The 25,322-nt window shown below is 35.3% G+C and overlaps 3 protein-coding genes across 7 annotated transcripts in view; 1 reads left to right on the plus strand and 2 right to left on the minus strand.

Annotated features, from left to right (window-relative positions):
• Nucleotides 1-1,275, minus strand: part of LOC140059919 (regulator of G-protein signaling 7-like) — a 45,861-nt gene extending 44,586 nt beyond the window's left edge. For all 4 annotated transcript variants that reach the window (XM_072105910.1, XM_072105908.1, XM_072105906.1 and 1 more), the window contains exon 1: nt 1,162-1,275. The gene's annotated coding sequence lies outside the window, so the exon portion shown is untranslated. The remainder of the gene's footprint in view (nt 1-1,161) is intronic.
• Nucleotides 1,276-2,596: 1,321 nt separating this feature from the next.
• LOC140059945 (ubiquitin thioesterase OTUB1-like) lies at nt 2,597-6,250 on the plus strand. The gene is made up of 7 exons (XM_072105948.1): nt 2,597-2,685; nt 3,030-3,082; nt 3,418-3,513; nt 3,647-3,765; nt 4,169-4,253; nt 4,876-5,070; nt 5,416-6,250. Exons 1-7 carry the CDS (start codon nt 2,598-2,600, stop codon nt 5,611-5,613), a joined length of 834 nt encoding a protein of 277 aa, XP_071962049.1. The 5' UTR covers nt 2,597; the 3' UTR covers nt 5,614-6,250.
• Nucleotides 6,251-6,390: 140 nt separating this feature from the next.
• LOC140059906 (transmembrane protein 62-like) lies at nt 6,391-24,774 on the minus strand. 2 transcript variants are annotated; one of them, XM_072105888.1, is made up of 15 exons: nt 24,650-24,774; nt 22,956-23,169; nt 22,323-22,434; nt 21,771-21,908; nt 20,721-20,766; nt 20,427-20,577; nt 12,612-12,736; nt 12,068-12,190; nt 11,820-11,975; nt 11,522-11,681; nt 11,104-11,214; nt 10,557-10,638; nt 9,501-9,599; nt 8,999-9,117; nt 6,391-8,623 (listed from the first exon to the last, which is right to left on the minus strand). In XM_072105888.1, the coding sequence occupies exons 1-15, from the start codon at nt 24,703-24,705 to the stop codon at nt 8,285-8,287; spliced, it is 2,031 nt and encodes a 676-aa protein (XP_071961989.1). In that variant the 5' UTR covers nt 24,706-24,774; the 3' UTR covers nt 6,391-8,284. The 2 variants fall into 2 exon arrangements, with proteins under 2 accessions (XP_071961989.1, XP_071961990.1); XM_072105889.1 differs by lacking the exons at nt 6,391-8,623; nt 8,999-9,117 and having other exon boundaries at nt 9,588-10,071.
• Between the last annotated feature and the right edge of the window lie 548 nt (nt 24,775-25,322).

Consider the following 25,322-nt stretch of genomic DNA (forward strand, 5'->3'; position numbering starts at 1 on the left):
TGCCCATAATAGTGATATGGAATAAAAGGTCTAACAGAATAACCAGAGTAGTAAGTGAAAGTAACTGAAATTGGTAACACGTCACCACACTAATAATAGATTTACTTTTTGAAAACATGCGTTTCTTGCAAAATTGAAGGTGTCCAGATCTCACACTCCTTCCACTGGTTGGATCCACCTAAATCTTATGTACAGTAGGTGTGTTGGGGTCAGCAGAGATGTTGCAGATATGACAAGAAAAGTGTTTTGAATTCAAAGTTTAACTTTCACTTCACTTGGCTTGTAAATATTTCTCACCCTGTCAATGGACTTTTTGAACTACAAGAGCACACTTAATTTCAAGTTCTATATACAATGAATTAAACAAAATAATCGTACAGTTTCATCCGACATGAAGAACTGTAGTGTAATTACGACAGTGAGGCTACTAGGCTATCTTATAAATGCTGTGTATAAGAATTATTCTGGCCACAGTGACGAAAAGAAGCGTATTGATGTTCTTTACTTTCTAGAAATCGCAAACAAAATTCCGATCTAAACTCTATGAAAACCACATTATTTTAGAGCATTTAATATAATTAAACAACAAACAGTGGCAAATATTTTAAATCTATCTGGATTAAACTCATATCATATGGTTAGGTAATATGAATAGACCTTTGATAAATCAAGTCTCATCACTACCAGCAGAGCCAAATATTTCATGGTAATTAACATACGATTTTGTCAACAAACATCAATAATACAATACACAATACATCTATTTAGTAGACCTACTTACTACTCTCTAGTATCTCACAGCGTATGATGGGGAGGTTCAAGACAATTTTCTCAGCATTAACCTAAATTCAAGATGAAATACCAAAGCACCAGGATGTATCGTTAGATACCAAAAACTATATGTAAATCCCTTATAAATTCCAAAGATATTTAATTCCAAGACTGAAAACTAAGATCACTGGTGGAAACCGGTTGCCAACCAAAACTACGTACAGTGGAGATCTGTCTCCCAATAAAATCGCGCCGCCGACCACGGAGAGAATCCCGTCCATCCAATCTCACCCGGCTATGACAACATGAATGAAAGCGATTTGATACACAAATATCATCCGAAATGCAAGGTGTGTTTACAGAAATTAAATACAGGGAAATTGTACTCACTTCCAGCCCAAGATGTCATCGAAATGGTCCAAAATTATCACCGAATTTTCACTCACATAATGATGATAGACTTTTTTAGAAACAGACAACCATCGGCACTTATTATTTTCACCACCTTTGTAAAAAGGGAGAGAGATGGAAGAAAATTGCGCTCAACCAATCAGAGAGGCGTATTGTGGAAACGTTCACTTAAGTACAGGGAGAGAATGTTCTTTATGATAGGAGGCTCACTTGTTAGAATACTGTATTAAAATATGGTAAACATGCATTACCATTTACTCGCGTGTTAAACGCGTGTATTATTCCGATGAATATAATTTAATATTATCAAAATCTGTGTATTTCAGAATAATTATTATGAAACTAACTCGACACATTGGGTGTCCCATACAAAAAAATATTGACCTAAGTAAACTAACTTCATTATGAACCTTTACGGCAATTAATTAACCATAATTCCATGCCAATAATTTGACGTAGGGCCTACTCCGTATGTGCGTGGTACGATGATGCACGTGTGTTTTTAAGGGGGAATTCCCGGGGGCTTTATATGGCGAAAACACGTAACTGATTTGAAGAGGAAAGCAATGTTATACAGTATATATGATTGAACATGCCAAGGCCAATACCAATGAAAACTGTCATGCATAGACAAAAAACTAATGAAATTCAAATTATTATGAAGATTCATTTTTTACTAAAAACCACGAATACGATTTATTTTTGTATTATTTGTTGTTTTTGTGACGTGAAAAAATATTGTCCCGTCAAGATATTTCCATAAAGGTGTTCCAAAGGACGAAAATCAGAAAAAAACTTCTGCAGTTTTTTTTATTAGTAACGAAAATAAAAAGTGGTCTTTAATTGGTGAATTGTAGGCCTACTCTTTTATTTTCGTTCCCATCTTTAAAAAGGCTATTGTCCATCCAAAAACATGAAAATGAAGATTTAAAAATCAGATTTTGAATAGGCCATTTTGTAGTTTTTAATAAAGTTAATCACTTCCCCAGAAAAAACCCCGAATAATATAATGTTGCACTAATATAAAAGACAAAACAAACGGTTAAATAACCAACAACCCATTGGCTGGCAGCTAATCTGACCATTTGCATAATTTTTTTCAGGTAACAACATTTTCTTTTCGATCCAACTTTTGGTTATTATAAAGTAGGCCTATAATAATTATAGAAGACCACCATATTATATTATCTATCCAACATTGATACACAATCGTAAAACGTGCACCAAATTAGAGTTAGATTTTGTAGTGAACATTAGAACATCTATTTGGAGGACCCTCAGTTTGACAGGCGTGAGCCACGCCAGTCAATCAACATGCGTCAATACGTCAATCAAAATAAAATGTTTACCTTTGACACAAAACCGGAACAGCGTCGATGATCAAAACAAAAAAAACAGTTTGCAAAATAAATAAGATGGCAGACAATGAGAATTTAGATGCAGAGAGTATAGATAACAAAAAGAAAATTAAGTTATCTGAGCCAGATATAATATCAGATGTTGGTGAGTGTTTTTTAGAATAAACAGTGCTAAATTACAGTTATAATAGAAAGCTATTTATTGAGTGAGAAGTGAGAAATTAGATGTGATTTATGCATGGTGTTTGCGAAGCTCTGAGAGACCAGCCAAGCTAAGCCTGGCCTATGTTCGGAAAGTCGGTCAATGAGCGTGTACGAGAGGACAATGGGTGCATATATCGTAGGCCTACAAATGCCTATTAGCAGTAGGTAGCGGAAAGTTCCAATATCATCAATAGCAAGAGGTCGGCCTAGGCCTAGGTCCTCTCATATCATCATTTCTTTTTCTATACTCTACTTACCAGTTTTCAATTGATTATTAATTAACAGGGAGAGCCAAAGATGAAGACATCATTGCCCAAGAAGATCGAATTCAGAATGAGGTATATTATATTAAAATACATATTTTGCAATTTCTCATACTCATTATTTATAAAAATAGTACTAATATTATTGATCATGATTCATTAACAACACTTACTTTTACTTGGTTAACATATAATATTATATGCCTATATATTATATAATGTAACAAATAATTACCTAAAAGTTTTTAATAAGGTTTTCCAACTCAAAAAATTTAATATAAATATATAATATAAAATTAATAAAATAGAAGCTACTAAACATTACAATAGCCTCACTTTGTCATCTTAATATTCCTAAAAATACTTTTTTCCTACAATACAATAAAGTAGTGAGGTTGATTACTTATTAGATCAAAGAAAACACTGGCTTGATTGGCGCAAAAGAAGACTTGTCATCTTTACTTGAGCAATATGCAGATGATGAAGTTTACCAACAGAAGATTAGGGTGAGCTTGACTATTTAATAATGTACAATAAAAATTCAGGAAAACATGTCCTGATCATTAAATATACAAAACACACAGACCAGAGTATAGTACACTACGATAATTACAAACTACTGTATTTTTCATTTATCAGGAACTTAGAGGGCGATATCACCATGTTAGGAAATCGCGACCAGATGGTAACTGTTTTTTCCGATCATTTGGATATGCTTATATGGAATATCTACTCTCAGACAAGGAAGAATTGCACAGGTTAGTGATGTTCTACATATACCTCCAAAAGACATGTTTTTTTTACCTCCTACAAATGTTGATAATAATAATAATAATACCACATTTATATAGCGCCCTTTTCATGAGTAATCATGCTCAAAGGCGCTTTACAAGCATTATTACCCCAGTATTTTTTTGGGATCAAACACGTATAGAAACATACTCCCATAATGCAGCCGGTAACCAGCGCAAAGTTGTGTCTAGATCTAACTGGGTACCCATTTATACACCTGGGTGGAGAGAGGCAACGTAAGTAAAGTATCTTGCCTACGGATATAAGCAATGCGGCGAGAGTTGGATTCGAACCTAGGTCTGACGATCGGTAGTCCAACGTCCAACACACTGCGCCACACGCCATTACTAATATTTTTCTTATTCACAGATTTAAAGAAATTGCTTTAAAAAGTAAGGATGAATTAGTTAGTCTTGGTTTTCCAACATTTACGATAGAAGAATTCCATGAAACAGTAAGTATATGTTAACAACAAAATATAATGCTGTCCTAGCAGATTCTTGCTAATGTATCTTTAATTTTTTCTTTATCATACAATAGGCAAATTCTATAATACAGTGTAACCTATGTATCACATGTGATGCCTGTATCATAGACCATTAGTCCTGACCTTACCATAACATGATACTGGCACCACATACGATACGAAACACTAATACTAGAACATTTGCCTATTATGATATTAGACAGGTAATAACATAATAGTGACCTTTGATACTGGGCCGATAATACCAGTGACCTTTGATACTTGACATATAATACCAAAGTGACCTTTGATACTTGACAGGAGGTCAAAATGTGGTCAACAATCGCTATTTGTGTTGCAGCTAAAAACTGCTCCACAATAATCGGTTAAAACATGCAATGGATTGAGTGTTTTTAACCGATATCATTCATATAATACCAGTGACCTTTAAAATGAGACCTTTGATACTGGACCGATAATACCAAAGTGACCTTTGATACTGGAACGAAAACACCAAAGTGACCTTTGATACTGGACCGATAACACCAAATTGACCTTTGATACTGAGCCGATAACACATAAGTGACCTAATTTTTGTTTTCCTATCCAGTTTATGGAAGTAATAGATCAAGTAGAAACGCATCCATCCATAGAAGATATACAGATGACATTTAACGATCAATCTACGTCAGATTACATTGTAGTGTATCTTAGATTATTAACTTCAGGGCAGTTACAAAAGCAAGCCGATTTCTATGCTAGTTTTATCGAGGGTAATAGAACTGTAAGAGAGTTCTGTCATCAAGTAAGTAAAATAAATAAAAATTCATAATATTCTTGGTTTCTTATGTTCTGCTGTCATTGCTGAAAAAGCATCCAAAATTACAAAAGGCATATTGTGTTGTTCCCGTTAAGGATAGGTGAGAGTACTGCCATGGAAAATGGGAAAATGGATGAGAAAATACTGCAGTGCTAATAATGCAAGATAGATATTTTTAAGAAAGAGAAAAAAGATCATTATATAAAGAAACACTTTCTTGTTGCACAAACCCCTAAATAAACAAATAATTACTGTACATACAAAAAAAAAAATGACACTTTAACATTAATATATTATTACAAACTAAATTAAAAATTTGATTTATTTTAGGAAGTAGAACCAATGGCCAAAGAAAGTGATCATATACACATAATAGCGCTAAGCTCGAAACTACAAGTTGGCGTACGTGTTGTTTACTTAGATCGTGGCAGTACAGAGAAAGCCAATCAGCACGACTTTCCAGATGATTGGGAGCCCAAAATGACTCTACTATATCGTCCTGGTCACTATGATATATTGTATGCATAGGCCCATGGTAACTGATCAGGCCATACTGACCTGGTCACTATGACATATTGTATGCATAGGCCAATGGCAACTGACCAAGTCTTAATACTGACCTGGTCACTATGACATATTATATGCATAGGCCCATGCTAACTGATCAGGCCTTAATATTGGCCTGGTCACTATGACATATTATATGCATAGGCCCATGCTAATAACTGACCAGGCTGTAATACTGACCGGGATATCTTTTGTTGCTACACGATTATTAGAAATAAAGATAGGGGCTTAAGGGGCATTTTTATTGTAACTTTTTTATAGACTCGCTACCTAGCCAAGTAAAACAGCATAAATGCAAATAGTGCTTGCGGTATATCACATAAGTAATTGCGATAAATAGCTCTTAAATTTTATGGTCATTAGTGGGGTCACCTAGCAAAACTCTGGGAATATAAGATCACATGATGAGCTATGCCTGTCGAGCTATGCCTGTCACCTGATATGGGTATACCTATACCAACCTACTTGATTTTGTTTTATTTACTCTGCCTATATCTCTTTCTTTTATATTCACTTTTAAAATGTATCTTTACACCAACTTGCATGTCACTGGACTTCTGGAATAAAACAACTCAATGTGCTATCTAACACAATTTTTTATACTTATGTATTTATAATAATTTTTATTTATGTTAGTTTTATTTATGTCATTGATATATAAGGCTACAAAGTATTAATTAAACAATATTTTGATTTCTAGTTTAGTTTTAACATAACAGTGATAATAGAGTAACCTTTCAGTATCTTAATTCTCAGTCTAGTGGCAAATTTAATTACTTGTAGAAAATTCTAAAATATGTAATTTTTTTTGCTTAAAATAATAATTAATAATGCCATAAACTGTTTTTTATAAAGGTGTAACCTTTCTAAAAATGTTAATTTATGTCAAGAATTGATTAAATTATTTAGTTGAATAAATATTAGTATTCCTTTGAAATTCCATTTGTTGGACAAAAATCTCTAATTATAAGGTCGACACGGAACTTAACTTTAATGCTCTTGACCGAGCGGAGCTGCTTTCCATGAATTGTGTGCTTGCGTACACTAGTCCCTCTTATCAACTATGAATAGTGGGGCGTATGCGGTATCAGTAATCAAAACTAGCTGCGATCTGTTTGCTGTTGACAAAAGTGCTCGCATACACTAGTTCCTCTTTCAACTTTGAATAGTGAAGTGCATGCGATATGGGTAATCACGACTGGCTGCGATCATCTGTTGACAAAAGTGCTCGCGTACACAAGTTCCTCTTTCAACCTTGAATAGTGGAGTGCGTGTGGGTATGGGTAATCATGACTAGGTTCTGGTCATGTTGACAAAAGTGCTCACGTACACAAGTTCCTCTTTCAACTTTGAATAGTGGGACGCATGTGGTATGGGTAATCACGACTAGCTGCGATCTGTTTGTCGTTGAAAAGAGTGCTCGCATAACACTAGTTCTTTTTTCAACTAACCAACACCAAACGCACATACCCTAAAAAGTGAAACACAATCGGATCTGAAAGGCGTTTAATTAATTGAATTGAATATATAATTTACAATAATATTTAATTAATTGAATACATGATATCCTGTTAATTATTCCAATTACAATATTTGGTACCTGGCAGTATTTCATTAATTATATTGCATATTACATCAAATCATTGTATATTATTTTATTATCTTAATATACATTTTTTATTTATTAGAGAATACAGTATTATAAACAGGTACTATCTTTATCAAAATGCCTAAAAGAAAGATTCAATCTAAAATTATTGTAAAAATTATCATTTCATAAAAAAATTAATTTTTAGATTCATACCAGATGAAACTATTATTATTATTATCTATTTTTGTATCAAACAAATTAGTATACACATTTATTTTATTATTAATTATTAATCAAACCACACTTTAGGGGTAAGTGGTTCTTGGTTTGGTCCCAATTCAGAATCACCCTTGATTAGGAACCAGCTATATTAGGGACCACTACACTGAAAAAACTAAAATAATGTCCTGCTATCTTGCATACTTTTACCTTACACTAAAACTAAACCCTATTTAGATGAGCATCAAATTGTACTGTAGACCCGGAGACGTTTTCGGCCCAGGGACATTTCGTCCCACTTTTAATGTATATAATTTACATTTTACAATAAAAAAAAAAGGCGATATGCCAACTTTTCCGACAGTACTATCACTACTATTCCACATGAATAAAAATTGCATTTAATTTGGAATTATGTAAATATTTTATTTAATAAATTTGGAACTTATATTAAAAAGCACATCAAAACATACACAAAAATTTCCTTCTATATGTATTGGCTAAACTGAAAAATATACGCACTCGATTTCCCTCCTGACATCATATCACTACCATATTTAAGCATATCACTACCATATTTGGGCATATAAAGTTTGATAGTGTAGACAGTGCTTTAGAAATATCAGTCAAACTGATGTGTTCAGAGAGATGAGATACGGTTCATTAGTGTGAAATCCACTTAAAAATATAATTTTCAGGATTTTTTTTGCTATGAAAAAGACAAATTTCCATACACATTATACACAAGATTCAATATATATCCACAACAAGTAAAAAATACAGTTGTTTTTTTCCAAATTTTGGCAGCAATCTTTCCCACGATTAGGACTTTCCGTTACCCGGATTTGTCTGTTTTCTACCGACTACATAAGCTTGGAGAATGAGTACAAAGAAGAGAACAAACCGCCATAAAAATGCTGGCGATAAGAATAATCCGAGTGTACCATAGCATCGTCGTATACATACACATTCATACCACTGCCATATAATTGCGGGAATTAATAGAGCGTGACAAACCAACCCGCCAACCACTTTAAAAACGTTTTTCACAAATTGTACTATTGGTCCGGATTTGAAGCGCACACGTTGAATCGTTTGATTTTTACGATACGAAATGCAAACAGCAAGAAAAATTGTTATTGGTAGTTGAATTAGTAGCATCTTAAATAAAAAAAGAAAACAATTAATAAAATTTTAATCATTTGTCTCAATGCCGATGACTTATTTTGACATTAGGAAGCTTTCGAATTGCGGCAACCGATGTGTCGTCGGTTGTCGTCTGGACCTAGAAATCATCAAAACTGTTCTGAGGTGGGGGGAGTGAGTTCCAATATCCTTGTATGCGCACAATGAATAAATATGACGTACTTTGGTCGTCGCAAGTCAAAAGCTTTCTAAATGTCTGAAAGGCTAAATATGTGTCAACTATAACATTTACATAAAAATTGTTAGTTTATTAGAGAGTGAGGCTGTGATTCAAAAACATTTTATCTTTTTTAAAAACTAGTCACAAATATTAATTAGGAATATACTTACATCCATAAATATTATAGTATATGAAAACTTTTCTGGAATCCATTTACCTTCAACATAAATACCATACAATAAGGAAACTCCAACTCTATCTTGTACCATCTGACCAAATATCCATGGGCCTGAAAACAGTCAAGGATCATTTAATGTGAAATTATAAATATAAAAGATAATAATTGGTACAAACTTTTTCAAGTGAATAAAGGGATAAAGAGAAAGAACAGAAAGTTTTTAAAAGAAAACATGAGTGTAGAATAGATAAAGAAAAAGTAAACTTTAAAGGAGATAGATTCTAAACTATAGAGTATAATAAACTGTACATATAAACTGAATTCTGATTGCAAAATTTTGGCTAATTTATATTGTAGACATGCCCCTCTATTGCAATGTCAAGTCAGTCCAATATTTCACAAAAAATTCAAAATATTTGGCATCGACTACAATTTATGTATTCATATCATAAATATTTGACAGTCAACATTGAATTGCACTAAACAAGACGTACCGATTGCTGGATATAGTCCCATTAACAGCAAAGAATAGAAGAAGAAATCGTGATGAACAAGGTATACTAAGGCTTTGGAAATGGCATCTTGCTGGTAATCTGAAATAAAAGAATGCAACACTGAATTGTGGGAGATTTGCACTGAATTGTGGATAGAAGAAGAAATCGTGATAAACAAGGTATATTAAGGCTTTGGAAATGGCATCTTGCTGGTAATCTGAAATAAAAGAATGCAACACTGAATTGTGGGAGATTTGCACTGAATTGTGGATAGAAGAAGAAATCGTGATAAACAAGGTATATTAAGGCTTTGGAAATGGCATCTTGCTGGTAATCTGAAATAAAAGAATGCAACACTGAATTGTGGGAGATTTGCACTGAATTGTGGATAGAAGAAGAAATCGTGATAAACAAGGTATATTAAGGCTTTGGAAATGGCATCTTGCTGGTAATCTGAAATAAAAGAATGCAACACTGAATTGTGGGAGATTTGCACTGAATTGTGGATAGAAGAAGAAATCGTGATAAACAAGGTATATTAAGGCTTTGGAAATGGCATCTTGCTGGTAATCTGAAATAAAAGAATGCAACACTGAATTGTGGGAGATTTGCACTGAATTGTAGATAGAAGAAGAAATCGTGATGAACACGAAAATTGCATCTTGCTGATAATGTAAAATAAAAGAATGCAATAAGTCTACTTTATTCATTCAAATATTTGCATTTAATAATCTTCAGGTCTGGACTGAATTATTGTAGATTGCCACTGAATTGTGGGAAATTTGAACTGAATTGTGGGAGATGTGCACTGAATTGTGAGAGATGTGCACTGAATTGTGGGAGATGTGCACTGAATTGTGAGAGATGTGTTGACATTTCGTTATGTGTGCTGCACAAAAATGTAATTAGCATACAAATAGCATGGGCTTAGGCTTCTTTGTGTAGTCAGGCTAGGCCTACTGTCTGCCTTCTTAGCGATAGGAAATATCACGAAACAAAATGATACACAAGACTAAATATTATTTTCTTTATTAAAAACATGTATGTATCACTTACTTGGTATTGGTCTTGTGTTTCTTCGTATAACAATTAGTGGAATGACTAGTACTAAAACTTCAATTACATACAGAGATAGGAACTGTTATAAAGGAGTTAAAATAGACAATTAATATATATATACTTAATTATAATAATTTTCAGTTATTTTTTAAGCAGATGTACTCAGGGTCAGGATCCACAAAAGATTGATATACTGCACTAAGGGTCTTTCACACCTGCCCTGGCAAATAAAATTGAACACCAATATTTCGTTGTTCGCGTAGGCACATGAAAACAAACCATTGACGATCGATTTTATTTGTCGGTTTCCGAACCGAAACAGGTGTTAAAGACCCATTAATGGGCAGGGCTTTGGTCTTGTGTAAAGACAGAATGGGGTTAACTACCATTTTTGGACATGCATCTTTGAAATGGTTCCAGAGTACAGAAGATGATGAATAAATAAAAATGCTTTTAGAAAGACTATTGAATTAGCATGCATCTAGAAAAGTCAGATCTGAGTTTTCTAGACACCCAAAATTCAACTATATACGTCATAACTCACCAATGCTGGAATATCCGTCATGAGTACGATTGCCCCAGCTAGCCGCTGTAGAGGTCGGCTGCCATCCATAGAAAATTCTTGACTAGACTCTGATACTTGATTTGCAGAATCCTAAAATAAAATGAAATAGATTGCCCTAAATAGTGCATGTTGTCAATCTACTGTAGTTCTATATAATGCACTTTATGTACATATGACCAACAGCTTTACATCCCATCTGAAGGGCGAGGCAATGAGTGTAAAGCATTTTGCCTGAGGATACCAACAACATGAGACAGTCTCAAACCCTCAAGCTCACACGATAGTACCTTACCATTACATCAAATCAATCTCCACTTTGAGGTTAGATCTTTGTACTTTCAAAGGCAGATATGTGCCTCCTTGCTATTCCAAATTATATTAAAAAAGTATATATTACTTTAGCAATAACTTTCATATTATGCATCCCTTCTGCGAAATTGTTTGGTTTCCATGGTAATACATATAGTGGTCCTTCTACATGTTCCGCTTGGCCTACTTGCTCTTCGTTTATAAACACAGTCACAGAGACAATCTTATTGGGTGAAAATACAAGCAAACTGCAGTAGAAAAAAAATATTTAAGTTTAAAGCTCTGTCTCCACTATCAAACTTTATGTGATGTGCCCATATATAGACATGATGATGTCATATCACTACCATATTTGGACACATCACACCAAAAATGAATACACATACCGTATATGCGTTGAATGCTGAATTTTCCCCAATGGTTCATGTTTTGGCGCCATAAAACGTGCTGCTTTAGGGTTTGTGATGACAACGAGAGGCCATTCACCAAAACGTTTTTCAGCAAATGATAACATATCATGGTCAAACGCCACTACCCGGTATCTGAAAAAAAATTAAAATAGTTAGTAATTCATTTTATTTGAAAGGGTTAAATAATGTGACAACATTTAAAATAATGTGTTTTTATGTCTTACATGCGATTGACCTTCCAGTCCTTGACCTCAAGCTCTAACGACCCAGTCCGCTGCAACGTTTGCATGTCACTGACACCACCCATGAGGTTATGCAAATGACCGCACAAGTACGCAATTCCATTTCTGATGAAAATCAAGATACATAGTAGGTACTGGGCCTAATATTAAATTAATTAATTAACACATTGACTGCCAAGGCATTTTCCGTAATTTCTGTCCCAGTGCCAAGTCCCGTTTGAGATGATTATATTGAGTGTGAGGGCGCCATATTCAATGCATGAGGGAATAAACACAAACAAACATATGACATTTATTTTTAGATTATCGTTTACGTACATCATTCATAAACTGCCATGCGATAATTCCTGTTCCAGTCACCACTGCCAGCGATCTACATACAATACAAAAGTGCTACGATTTTGACGTAGTATTACGTCTTGGCAAGTAGCGACACGCAATTTTTGACGTATAAATACGCCGTGGCAGTGAACGTGTTAATGCATTTTCTACATTTTAACTCTTAAATTAATGGAAGAACACTTACTGCAAAATATTTGATAGTCGTGCATGGTCGGTTACGATGATGGATGTTGGATAATGACCAAAGAAAACGGTTTGGTTGCTTTTTAAAGTTGTTTGTGAAAGATCTTCAATTTTCTTTAATTCGGGCTACAAGAAAAATCACACAATATTATGAACAATTTTAAAATCTTTATTTAACTATTAACATTTTTCAAAAATCACAAAAAATGGTTGGGTGAAAGATGGTTTACACATAAGCACCGGTCATTGATTGTTCAGTACACACTATATAAACATGGTTCACACATAAGCACCAGTGGCTGGTCATGGTTCAGTACACACTATATAAACATGGTTCACACATAAGCACCAGTGGCTGGTCATGGTTCAGTACACACTATATAAACATGGTTCACACATAAGCACCAGTGGCTGGTCATGGTTCAGTACACACTATATAAACATGGTTCACACATAAGCACCAGTGGCTGGTCATGGTTCAGTACACACTATATAAACATGGTTCACACATAAGCACCAGTGGCTGGTCATGGTTCAGTACACACTATATAAACATGGTTCACACATAAGCACCAGTGGCTGGTCATGGTTCAGTACACACTATATAAACATGGTTCACACATAAGCACCAGTGGCTGGTCATGGTTCAGTAGACACTATATAAACCTGGTTCACACATAAGCACCAGTGGCCAGTCATGGTTCAGTACACACTATATAAACCTGGTTCACACATAAGCACCAGTGGCCAGTCATGGTTCAGTACACACTATATAAACCTGGTTCACACATAAGCACCAGTGGCCAGTCATGGTTCAGTACACACTATATAAACCTGGTTCACACATAAGCACCAGTGGCTGGTCATGGTTCAGTACACACTATATAAACCTGGTTCACACATAAGCACCAGTGGCCAGTCATGGTTCAGTACACACTATATAAACCTGGTTCACACATAAGCACCAGTGGCTGGTCATGGTTCAGTACACACTATATAAACCTGGTTCACACATAAGCACCAGTGGCCAGTCATGGTTCAGTACACACTATATAAACATGGTTCACACATAAGCACCAGTGGCCAGTCATGGTTCAGTACACACTATATAAACCTGGTTCACACATAAGCACCAGTGGCCAGTCATGGTTCAGTACACACTATATAAACCTGGTTCACACATAAGCACCAGTGGCCAGTCATGGTTCAGTACACACTATATAAACCTGGTTCACACATAAGCACCAGTGGCCAGTCATGGTTCAGTACACACTATATAAACCTGGTTCACACATAAGCACCAGTGGCCAGTCATGGTTCAGTACACACTATATAAACCTGGTTCACACATAAGCACCAGTGGCTGGTCATGGTTCAGTACACACTATATAAACCTGGTTCACACATAAGCACCAGTGGCCAGTCATGGTTCAGTACACACTATATAAACCTGGTTCACACATAAGCACCAGTGGCTGGTCATGGTTCAGTACACACTATATAAACCTGGTTCACACATAAGCACCAGTGGCCAGTCATGGTTCAGTACACACTATATAAACATGGTTCACACATAAGCACCAGTGGCTGGTCATGGTTCAGTACACACTATATAAACATGGTTCACACATAAGCACCAGTGGCTGGTCATGGTTCAGTACACACTATATAAACATGGTTCACACATAAGCACCAGTGGCTGGTCATGGTTCAGTACACACTATATAAACATGGTTCACACATAAGCACCAGTGGCTGGTCATGGTTCAGTACACACTATATAAACATGGTTCACACATAAGCACCAGTGGCTGGTCATGGTTCAGTACACACTATATAAACATGGTTCACACATAAGCACCAGTGGCTGGTCATGGTTCAGTACACACTATATAAACATGGTTCACACATAAGCACCAGTGGCTGGTCATGGTTCAGTACACACTATATAAACATGGTTCACACATAAGCACCAGTGGCTGGTCATGGTTCAGTAGACACTATATAAACCTGGTTCACACATAAGCACCAGTGGCCAGTCATGGTTCAGTACACACTATATAAACCTGGTTCACACATAAGCACCAGTGGCCAGTCATGGTTCAGTACACACTATATAAACCTGGTTCACACATAAGCACCAGTGGCCAGTCATGGTTCAGTACACACTATATAAACCTGGTTCACACATAAGCACCAGTGGCTGGTCATGGTTCAGTACACACTATATAAACCTGGTTCACACATAAGCACCAGTGGCCAGTCATGGTTCAGTACACACTATATAAACCTGGTTCACACATAAGCACCAGTGGCTGGTCATGGTTCAGTACACACTATATAAACCTGGTTCACACATAAGCACCAGTGGCCAGTCATGGTTCAGTACACACTATATAAACATGGTTCACACATAAGCACCAGTGGCCAGTCATGGTTCAGTACACACTATATAAACCTGGTTCACACATAAGCACCAGTGGCCAGTCATGGTTCAGTACACACTATATAAACCTGGTTCACACATAAGCACCAGTGGCCAGTCATGGTTCAGTACACACTATATAAACCTGGTTCACACATAAGCACCAGTGGCCAGTCATGGTTCAGTACACACTATATAAACCTGGTTCACACATAAGCACCAGTGGCCAGTCATGGTTCAGTACACACTATATAAACCTGGTTCACACATAAGCACCAGTGGCTGGTCATGGTTCAGTACACACTATATAAACCTGGTTCACACATAAGCACCAGTGGCCAGTCATGGTTCAGTACACACTATATAAACCTGGTTCACACATAAGCACCAGTGGCTGGTCATGGTTCAGTACACACTATATAAACCTGGATCACACATAAGCACCAGTGGCCAGTCATGGTTCAGTACACACTATATAAACATGGTTCACACATAAGCACCAGTGGCTGGTCATGGTTCAGTACACACTATATAAACCTGGTTCACACATAAGCACCAGTGGCCAGTCATGGTTCAGTACACACTATATAAACATGGTTCACACATAAGCACCAGTGGCCAGTCATGGTTCAGTACACACTATATAAACCTGGTTCACACATAAGCACCAGTGGCCAGTCATGGTTCAGTACACACTATATAAACCTGGTTCACACATAAGCACCAGTGGCCAGTCATGGTTCAGTACACACTATATAAACCTGGTTCACACATAAGCACCAGTGGCCAGGCATGGTTCAGTACACACTATATAAACCTGGTTCACACATAAGCACCAGTGGCCAGTCATGGTTCAGTACACACTATATAAACCTGGTTCACACATAAGCACCAGTGGCTGGTCATGGTTCAGTACACACTATATAAACCTGGTTCACACATAAGCACCAGTGGCCAGTCATGGTTCAGTACACACTATATAAACATGGTTCACACATAAGCACCAGTGGCCAGTCATGGTTCAGTACACACTATATAAACATGGTTCACACATAAGCACCAGTGGCCAGTCATGGTTCAGTACACACTATATAAACCTGGTTCACACATAAGCACCAGTGGCCAGTCATGGTTCAGTACACACTATATAAACATGGTTCACACATAAGCACCAGTGGCCAGTCATGGTTCAGTACACACTATATAAACCTGGTTCACACATAAGCACCAGTGGCCAGTCATGGTTCAGTACACACTATATAAACCTGGTTCACACATAAAGCACCAGTGGCCAGTCATGGTTCAGTACACACTATATAAACCTGGTTCACACATAAGCACCAGTGGCCAGTCATGGTTCAGTACACACTATATAAACCTGGTTCACACATAAGCACCAGTGGCCAGTCATGGTTCAGTACACACTATATAAACCTGGTTCACACATAAGCACCAGTGGCTGGTCATGGTTCAGTACACACTATATAAACCTGGTTCACACATAAGCACCAGTGGCTGGTCATGGTTCAGTACACACTATATAAACCTGGTTCACACATAAGCACCAGTGGCCAGTCATGGTTCAGTACACACTATATAAACCTGGTTCACACATAAGCACCAGTGGCCAGTCATGGTTCAGTACACACTATATAAACCTGGTTCACACATAAGCACCAGTGGCCAGTCATGGTTCAGTACACACTATATAAACCTGGTTCACACATAAGCACCAGTGGCCAGGCATGGTTCAGTACACACTATATAAACCTGGTTCACACATAAGCACCAGTGGCCAGTCATGGTTCAGTACACACTATATAAACCTGGTTCACACATAAGCACCAGTGGCCAGTCATGGTTCAGTACACACTATATAAACCTGGTTCGCACATAAGCACCAGTGGCCAGTCATGGTTCAGTACACACTATATAAACCTGGTTCACACATAAAGCACCAGTGGCTGGTCATGGTTCAGTACACACTATATAAACCTGGTTCACACATAAGCACCAGTGGCCAGTCATGGTTCAGTACACACTATATAAACCTGGTTCACACATAAGCACCATGTGGCTGGTCATGGTTCAGTACACACCATAACGTGGTTCACACATAAAGCACCAGTGGCTGGTCATGGTTCAGTACACACTATATAAACCTGGTTCACACATAAGCACCAGTGGCTGGTCATGGCTAAGTACACACTATATAAACCTGGTTCACACATAAGCACCAGTGGCCAGTCATGGTTCAGTACACACCATAAACTGGTTCACGCATAAGCACCAGTGGCCAGTCATGGTTCAGTACACACTATATAAACCTGGTTCACACATAAGCACCAGTGGCTGGTCATGGTTCAGTACACACTATATAAACCTGGTTCACACATAAGCACCAGTGGCTGGTCATGGTTCAGTACACACTATATAAACCTGGTTCACACATAAGCACCAGTGGCCAGTCATGGTTCAGTACACACCATAACCTGGTTCACACATAAGCACCAGTGGCCAGTCATGGTTCAGTACACACCATAACCTGGTTCACACATAAGCACCAGTGGCTGGTCATGGTTCAGTACACACCATAACATGGTTCACACATAAGCACCAGTGGCTGGTCATGGTTCAGTACACAACATAACCTGGTTCACACATAAGCACCAGTGGCTGGTCATGGTTCAGTACACAACATAACCTGGTTCACGCACCATCAATCCATTTCATATGAGGTCTGCCCTTTTCTCTTTTACCTTCTATTATTATTATATTCCAATCAAATATCAATATCACACTTTTTTTTTCTTGCTGCAGCAATCATGAAATGACAGATTATTATAGTGGAATCCAAAATAATCAAGCACAAACAACATATTTTAGTTAACATTGTATTTTAATATTAATGCAAATGCGTTTTTTGTAAGACTATTTAAACAGACTATTATCCGAAAACTCAACTATTAGGATGCACTTTCAGGTAATAACTTAGGATTAAACAAATTCAGGGCACATTAAAAAAAACAAGTTAAAATAATACACACACAGAAAGTATTAGTTAGATATTAACAAACTGATATTATATATTGCCATATTTTGTTATATTTACACATTATATATTTTGTCTAAAAACTATAATATGTATCAAAATAGCTTAAGATTAAAACGTATTGAAACTATCTGTTAGTCTATCAATGTATGTTTGCTTACTAATACTTTGTAGAGTGCTAAACATTTTCTCAAACTCTGTATTTGTAGTTTGAATAGGTTTTTGTTTCTTTAATCTGTGCTTGGGGCCTGATATGCTAAATAGCTGATCAGGCATGATCATAATAATTCTTTTAATGATATGAACCTACATATAATTAATATGTTTATATCAAATTTAGTTGAGTTTGGTTTTAATATTTTGCCAACGATGCAATATTGTGAGTTTTCAAAAAAAGGTCCTGATTAATTCTCCAATGTAAAATAATCATGTGGTACTTCAGCATCTTTTTTGCTAACTCCTTCTCTGCAGTTATTGCCTGCATCTGCATTCGTATGCCTACTGTAGATGTAGTTAGTCTCGGCACTCTTTGTTGTATCTTTAATTGTGCAGTAGACTCCATCATCAGTTGTAGGGGGAATGTTAATAGTAGGCCTACGGACGGAATTCATAGTGGTGCTGTTTCTCGCATTACTTCCAGCAGGTTGTGGAGTTGTGCCAGATTTTCTCTTGAGTAGGTAGATGAGAATGAACACCACTATCAACAGAATGACTATAGTTGATGTCAGTGTTATGGTAAGGATGTTGGCATTCTCATTGGCATCTTTCACAGTAAATTCTTCCTCATCAGAACTACTTCGAGCATTAGTTGTCACCAGACACTTTATAACATAATCACCAGCTGTTAAATTGTTGAAGCATCTTTCATTGCCATGATAATTATTTAAGTTTTGTCCATTTAACATCCAAGTATAGTGTTCCTCACCAAACCCTCCTATAGCCTCACACTTAAAGCAACGTTCATGCATTTTCTTTATTTTAACTCTTAATTGTCTAGGATAAACTTTTAAAAGCATTGTATAGCACCGATGGTTTTTAATCATCGAAGACATACTTCTTGTAATACAGTAAAAGAATATACCATCTCCCCGTTCATACCCTTTAAAGGTCTGATTAAAACTCATTGTGTTCCTATTTAAATTATACGACTTTGTAATGTTGTTTTTTCCTTGGATCCATCCAATTGTCAATTTATTTTGTTTGTTCTGTTTTTTTATCTGATTCACCTTACATTTGATTGTTAGTTCTTCACCTTCTATGATGTACTCCATGAAATCTTCACAGGCAATTCTCCAATTAGAATATAGTGTATCCATTTGTACAACACGTGAAGGAATCAGAAAATACTGATTATCGTCATCTTGGCAGGTGTATAATCCAACATCTTTTTGTACATTGAAGGAGATGAAGATTTCACATTTTACTTGTGTCAGCCTTGATGAGTATTGTTGGGAGCTATTGTTGCCAACAATATATGAAACATTGAACTCTTTACTTGACGGAATGATTTTAACAGCTTGTATCCCATTTTTTTTGTTGGAGTAATACCGTGAATCAAACTTAACGTCCTGTTCTTCTGTAACAGCTTTGGCAAACAGCAAACTGATAAACGCCATTAGACACAACATCATTTCTAAGTTTAATGAATTGGATTCAACTTCTTTGTTCTTTGATAACTTGGTTCGAGTAAACAGATTCCTATATTTTAACTGTATGTATTTCTCCTAATAATGGTTAAACGAAACTGAATGTCTAGTAAAGTTTGCCAAAGGCAATAAAAACCTACAATTTACTTTGTTTTGCTGCCGTCACGTGTGCTATATTTATAATTTAAAATATAATTACTTTCTTTTTCTTATGTAAACTTAATATGATTATGTTTGTAACTTCTGAGTATAAAAGTTAAATGCATATTACTGTACAAGCAATGAAATACACACAATCATAATTGCACTGAATCATGTCACATCAGGAAAAGACATTTCTGTTGCTAACAGCTACCATGAAAAAAAAAAGTTTCAATGCATGTTTGCTTTCTAATACTTTGTACAGTGCTAAAAATTTCCTCAAACTCTGTATTTGTAGTTTGAATAGGTTTTTGTACCAAAGACCAGTCATGGTTCAGTACACACCAAATAAACCTGGTTCACACATAAGCACCAGAGACCAGTCATGGTTCAGTACACACCATATAAACTGGTTCACACATAAGCACCAGAGACCAGTCATGGTTCAGTACATACCATAACCTGGTTCACACATAACTACCAGAGACCGGTCATGGTTCAGTACATACCATTCCTGGTTCACACATAAAGCATTTATATATTTGTTCTTACCTCTTCTATTGCGCCAAAGAAATTAAATGGCCTTCCTGGGCCTGGATCTAACAGAGCATCAACTGCCACAAAAGAATATGTACCAAACGAAAACTTTTTTTCTACTACGAAGGAGCTAACATCACCTTTTTGGCCAGAAATGGAATACTTTCTATGATAAAGAGAAAAAGATAAAAACATACAATAGAAACTGGAAAATAGCTGTGATAGCGAAAGAGACATTTCTTTACACTCTGTTCAAAAGCATTTTTAAATTGATTCATAAAATCTATTGATAAATAAATGGAAGCTTACCTAAAATAGCTACTATCATCATTTTTGGATAAAACATGAAATAAATCTGAAACAAATAAACAATAAAAATATTATTTATATCAATTGAAACTAGCGACCGTTTCTCTTTAGAAAGGTTCCTCAAACTGTTTAAGCCTGACTGACAGGTTCCCAGACAAACTGAATTAGGCTAGGTAATCTATCATTTTGTGTGAAACTATTGCAAACAGACATTTTTATTTTTTAAATAGTCACATATAAAATTTGAGCATCACACCTCTGTCACTCATCTCAATGATATGCAAATTAGCTTAAATATGCAAATTAGGGTGAATCTACAGGATTACTATATCTCAAAAACTACTAGTCAGAGAGAAGTACAACATTTGACTCTTGAACCCATTTCTCAATGTTTGCATACACAATGTGACTAAAATGTCCCTAGAGACTTTGTTTTGCCCTCAAATGATTTAGATACAGGTTTCAAATAGCCAGCGTATGACTGCTTTGTAATTCCCAAAATCACACCTAATTTTGGTTAAAATAATTTCATCAAAGGAAAAATTAAATAACAATACAAATTTTCCAATTTAATCTCTTCCCGAGGATTAGTTTCCAGAAATTTATCAAATTGCTATAATTTTTATGTGTTGTTTTCTGTTAAATCAATTGTTTTGAATATAATACTTGCTTCCTTGTTTCCTTTTGAAAATTATGAAAAATATTTCCTTATATGGTCATCTACTTTTAGACAACATCAAAATTATTTTTAAAATAAGCATTGAGATAACTACTTATTAATTTATAATTTTAAATAGTTTATCAAATTTTAATCTGATTGGTTTAAATTCTGTTCCTTTGTGACTCCCTTCGCAGAATGGCTGTTTTTTACTTAGACCGCATGCACACCAGCAATATCGTTTGTTTGCTTCTAATTTCTTGAAAGCTGGTATTTTCATTGGGATGAATGAAATCTCCTCATCATATGTGACCAGTTAAAAAAAAATCTCTGTTTTTTGTTTCACTTTGGGCTGTTTTTTTAGATAGATTGCCTAGCCTAAATCCTCTTACCATGGTTTCCTCGGACATCAACCCAATGCGTTCTTTCTGGTATATTTGCTAATTTTAATATACTCCAATATGACTTCCATTCTATTTCATATTGTTCAGAGCCAATGTGATCAGGTTTTTTAGCATCTGTTAAATCACCTATATAAAATATAAAAAACGACTGATAAGTTGAGAACCACACGTCTGTAGAGGTGGAATGACCTGATAGTGTTACATCTATGTCCTACAGTAAGTTATATCATTGGAAAGGGATGTTACTGTACGCCATGCTATGTTGTTCCCAAGAAAAAAAAAATCACATAGAAAAAGACTCTCTCGGACGTAGGCAATCATGTTCTGCCACAATTTTCTGCTTCTCTTCAGGTCCACTCCTTTTTGCATTTTTTTCTGTTAACCACTCAATTACATCCACATTACTCGTCTTCAACCCCTGCTCCCCTTTCCTTCTATCTTTCCAGTCAATAATAGGTTCTCCAAACCATCTTTCCTGACTATACGACCGAGTAATTACAGTGTAATTAATGTCTGTAAATAAGAGCATAATTTATTTACCTGTTGCAAGTACTAAAGGAGGATTTATTGCATTCAAGTCCTCATTACAAAACACTTTAAATTCTTCAGTCCTTGACGGATCTTTAAATCTTGATAGATGAATGTCTGATATCTGTAAAAGAGAACAAACGTGTGCACTTTTTTTTTACTAAAACACAATGCTAACTTTAGTAATCGGACTACCTAGGTTTCCTGATAATTGCAAAAGGTTCTCGAAATTTTCAGTTTTTCTCTTGTCTCCCTAGCCTATGAGGCTCTACCATCAGACCCTTTTGTTAACTAAAGGTAAGAGAGACTCCGCGCAAATTCCACCATTGCCACATCTGGAAATTATCTGGCATTGTTTAACTGTAGATGGCAATACTTGAAATTTGTTGTGTGTCTCTATGGTTTGATGTTTTTGTAGCACCCTCTCTTGTTTTGCTAAGCTTTAATAAATTCTTCTGATATTTCACATTTCAAAGTTGGGATCTATTAGAGTACTGATAGTAGTCCTGTAGACAATACAGTAGTGTTTACACAGTATTTGTTTAGTAGTTAAGAACTCTTTAGGATAGAGAGGAACTTCCACCATACAATACACAACACATAAAACCTTAAGTTGTTCAATGTTATGCCATAAATAATACATACATGTACAAACCACCATAGATTGTCCATATTTCCACCAGGATAGGGAGCCTTCTGATCATTTGGATGTCGGATTCCTTCAAATGTCACTGGTTTTGTGTAGAATTCCTTCGCTATTTCCCAGCCCCATGACCAGAGTAATACTAGTAGTAGCACTATGATTCCTAGTATGCCAAACACACGCAACATAATGCTCCACGTTATTTTTCCACCCTGCCTGCGTAAAAACAAAAGTTTTATTTGTTATTGAGTATCATCCAGCAAGTGATTTCAGATATGATTTTTTTCACATCAATTTCAATTATACACTTTAGTATAGATTAGAAATTAAATTGTCTCTATTTTTCTGTATTTATATATTGTTATTGTTTGTTTCTTGTTTGTTTAATGTTTTTTAAAAATTATTCATTTCAGTCTTGACTGACCCAACAATTATATATTTGTTTTAAATATTCAATTTTCAGGCACAAACAACAATATAAAATACATGACAATGGTGCGGCAACATTGTTCTTCTAGAGACTGAAACCTTCTTAATTCAATTTTACAGTACCAGAATTTTTTCATCAGATCTCTAGAAAAAAATAAATAAATTGAAGGTCTGTTTATCCAAATAAGCTAGGCACAAAAGACCTTTGAAGCATAACGGTTTTCCACCAAGCTTGAAATAATAAATTTGAAAACAAAGAAGATTTCTCAATATCCTGAACTAGGATGTGAAGTGGGTAGTTAAAAGCAAATGCAACAAAAACTTTCTTTTTAAAATGGTTAGTGACCACAAATAATCTGTGAAATTGATTAATAAGTTATTCATTTTATTCATTCATTCATACATATCATACTATTTTACAGAAGTGGCATAAATAATCAATCAGTAAAGAATGGGCTCAATTGATCAGTGTGAATTTCAAATAAATCAATATATATTATAAACTAATAAACAAAAGAAGTTTTGTTTTAATTTAAGGATAGGAAAAAAAATATATATAAAAAATGTATAGGCTACTATACTGTTTATACAGTAGGCCTATTAGGTAAATATACAATGACAATTTGTATGTTTAAAGTAAATATGAATAGGCTAGTACAGTATGTGTATATGGACTTTGTTTCTGAAATAAACTGATATTGAAAACACAAATATTGTTTTAAATCAAATGTTTGTGTTTGTTTTGTGTATTATGCAGGCATACTAATTCAGTAGGCTCGTGAATTATATACTGACAAATTATATTAAGTGCATATTAACATGTGCACTAGTAGTAGAATTTAACCTGTGTATATTTTTCTTTACAGAAAAAAGTTAAAATTATCACCTAATCTGTATTTCGACATTAAAAATGTACTAAATTATTATTATTACAACATAAAATAACCATAAATCCAGCAAAAATACATATTTACATTATAATAGGCTTTGATACACAATCAACAAAACATATTTTTAGGCATACTGACTAAGACGGTATCCCTTTACTACACTACTATGGATGGGTACAGTAGTAGAAGAAGAGTGCACTGGCCGAGGCCTAGGCTAGGCCTACTATTTACTAAACTACAAACAAAAAGAACGCGCTTCGCTGCTGGTTCAGCAATACAATACAAGTCTCAGTCAGTTTACTTCTTTCTATAGGTAAGAGGGCCTAGGGCCTAGCTTAAATTTCATTAGAAAAACTATATAAATAATTGTTCTTTACCTGTTATGGTCTATACAAGGTATTATATTCTGATATAACTTGATAAGGCTTTGCATTTACTCGCTACAGCTCGGAAAGAAGATTTAAAAAGATTTAAGAGGCCAAGGTTCTCTCACCGCGATGCACAAACACGACTGATTATATGCAAACTAAATATCGGCCTTATCTGACCTTTGACCAAAGGTGAAAATACATTACGTAATCAATAACATCGTCATAATTTATGAATTATATTTTAAAAAAACATTCAAAAAAATTATTATTGGAAATACTTATGAGGCCAATAATGTTTAATTTGAGACATATATTTTGAAAATAATTTAGGAAATAATGTGAGAAAATGGTCGAATAGTCTATGTATGATGCCTCGGCTATCTATCTCTGTTTTATTAATATTATATTATGATATTAAAAAGTTATCAAGCATTGAACTGCTGTTTATGACGATATAAATGGAAATAAAAAAAATCTCATTTTTTGTTTGCTTTTACTGTATACTGCAATTGATTGTGATCAACTTGTTAAAAAAAAACTATACCTCCATGTGTGTAAAGAACAAACTTATAAATAAGGTGTATACAATACAGTCAGTATACAACCTACAAACAACCTGCATTGTACAAACTAGAGAAGAAAGTCCGTAGATAAATGTGATACATTTTAAACATTTATT

The sequence above is a fragment of the Antedon mediterranea genome, chromosome 10, assembly GCF_964355755.1.
Source record: "Antedon mediterranea chromosome 10, ecAntMedi1.1, whole genome shotgun sequence".
Taxonomy (NCBI): domain Eukaryota; kingdom Metazoa; phylum Echinodermata; class Crinoidea; order Comatulida; family Antedonidae; genus Antedon; species Antedon mediterranea.

Excerpts from the sequence above, each read along its gene's own strand:
- LOC140059945 (XM_072105948.1), top strand. The coding sequence starts at position 2,598 with ATGGCAGACAATGAGAATTTAGATGCAGAGAGTATAGATAACAAAAAG. Across the intron at positions 2,686-3,029 it reads AGATATAATATCAGATGTTG|GGAGAGCCAAAGATGAAGAC; the intron begins GTGAGTGTTTTT and ends ATTAATTAACAG. Across the intron at positions 5,071-5,415 it reads TAAGAGAGTTCTGTCATCAA|GAAGTAGAACCAATGGCCAA; the intron begins GTAAGTAAAATA and ends GATTTATTTTAG.
- LOC140059906 (XM_072105888.1), bottom strand. The coding sequence starts at position 24,705 with ATGCAAAGCCTTATCAAGTTATATCAGAATATAATACCTTGTATAGAC. Across the intron at positions 20,578-20,720 it reads GATGATAGTAGCTATTTTAG|AAAGTATTCCATTTCTGGCC; the intron begins GTAAGCTTCCAT and ends TCTTTATCATAG. Across the intron at positions 12,191-12,611 it reads CGACTATCAAATATTTTGCA|AAATGGAATTGCGTACTTGT; the intron begins GTAAGTGTTCTT and ends GATTTTCATCAG.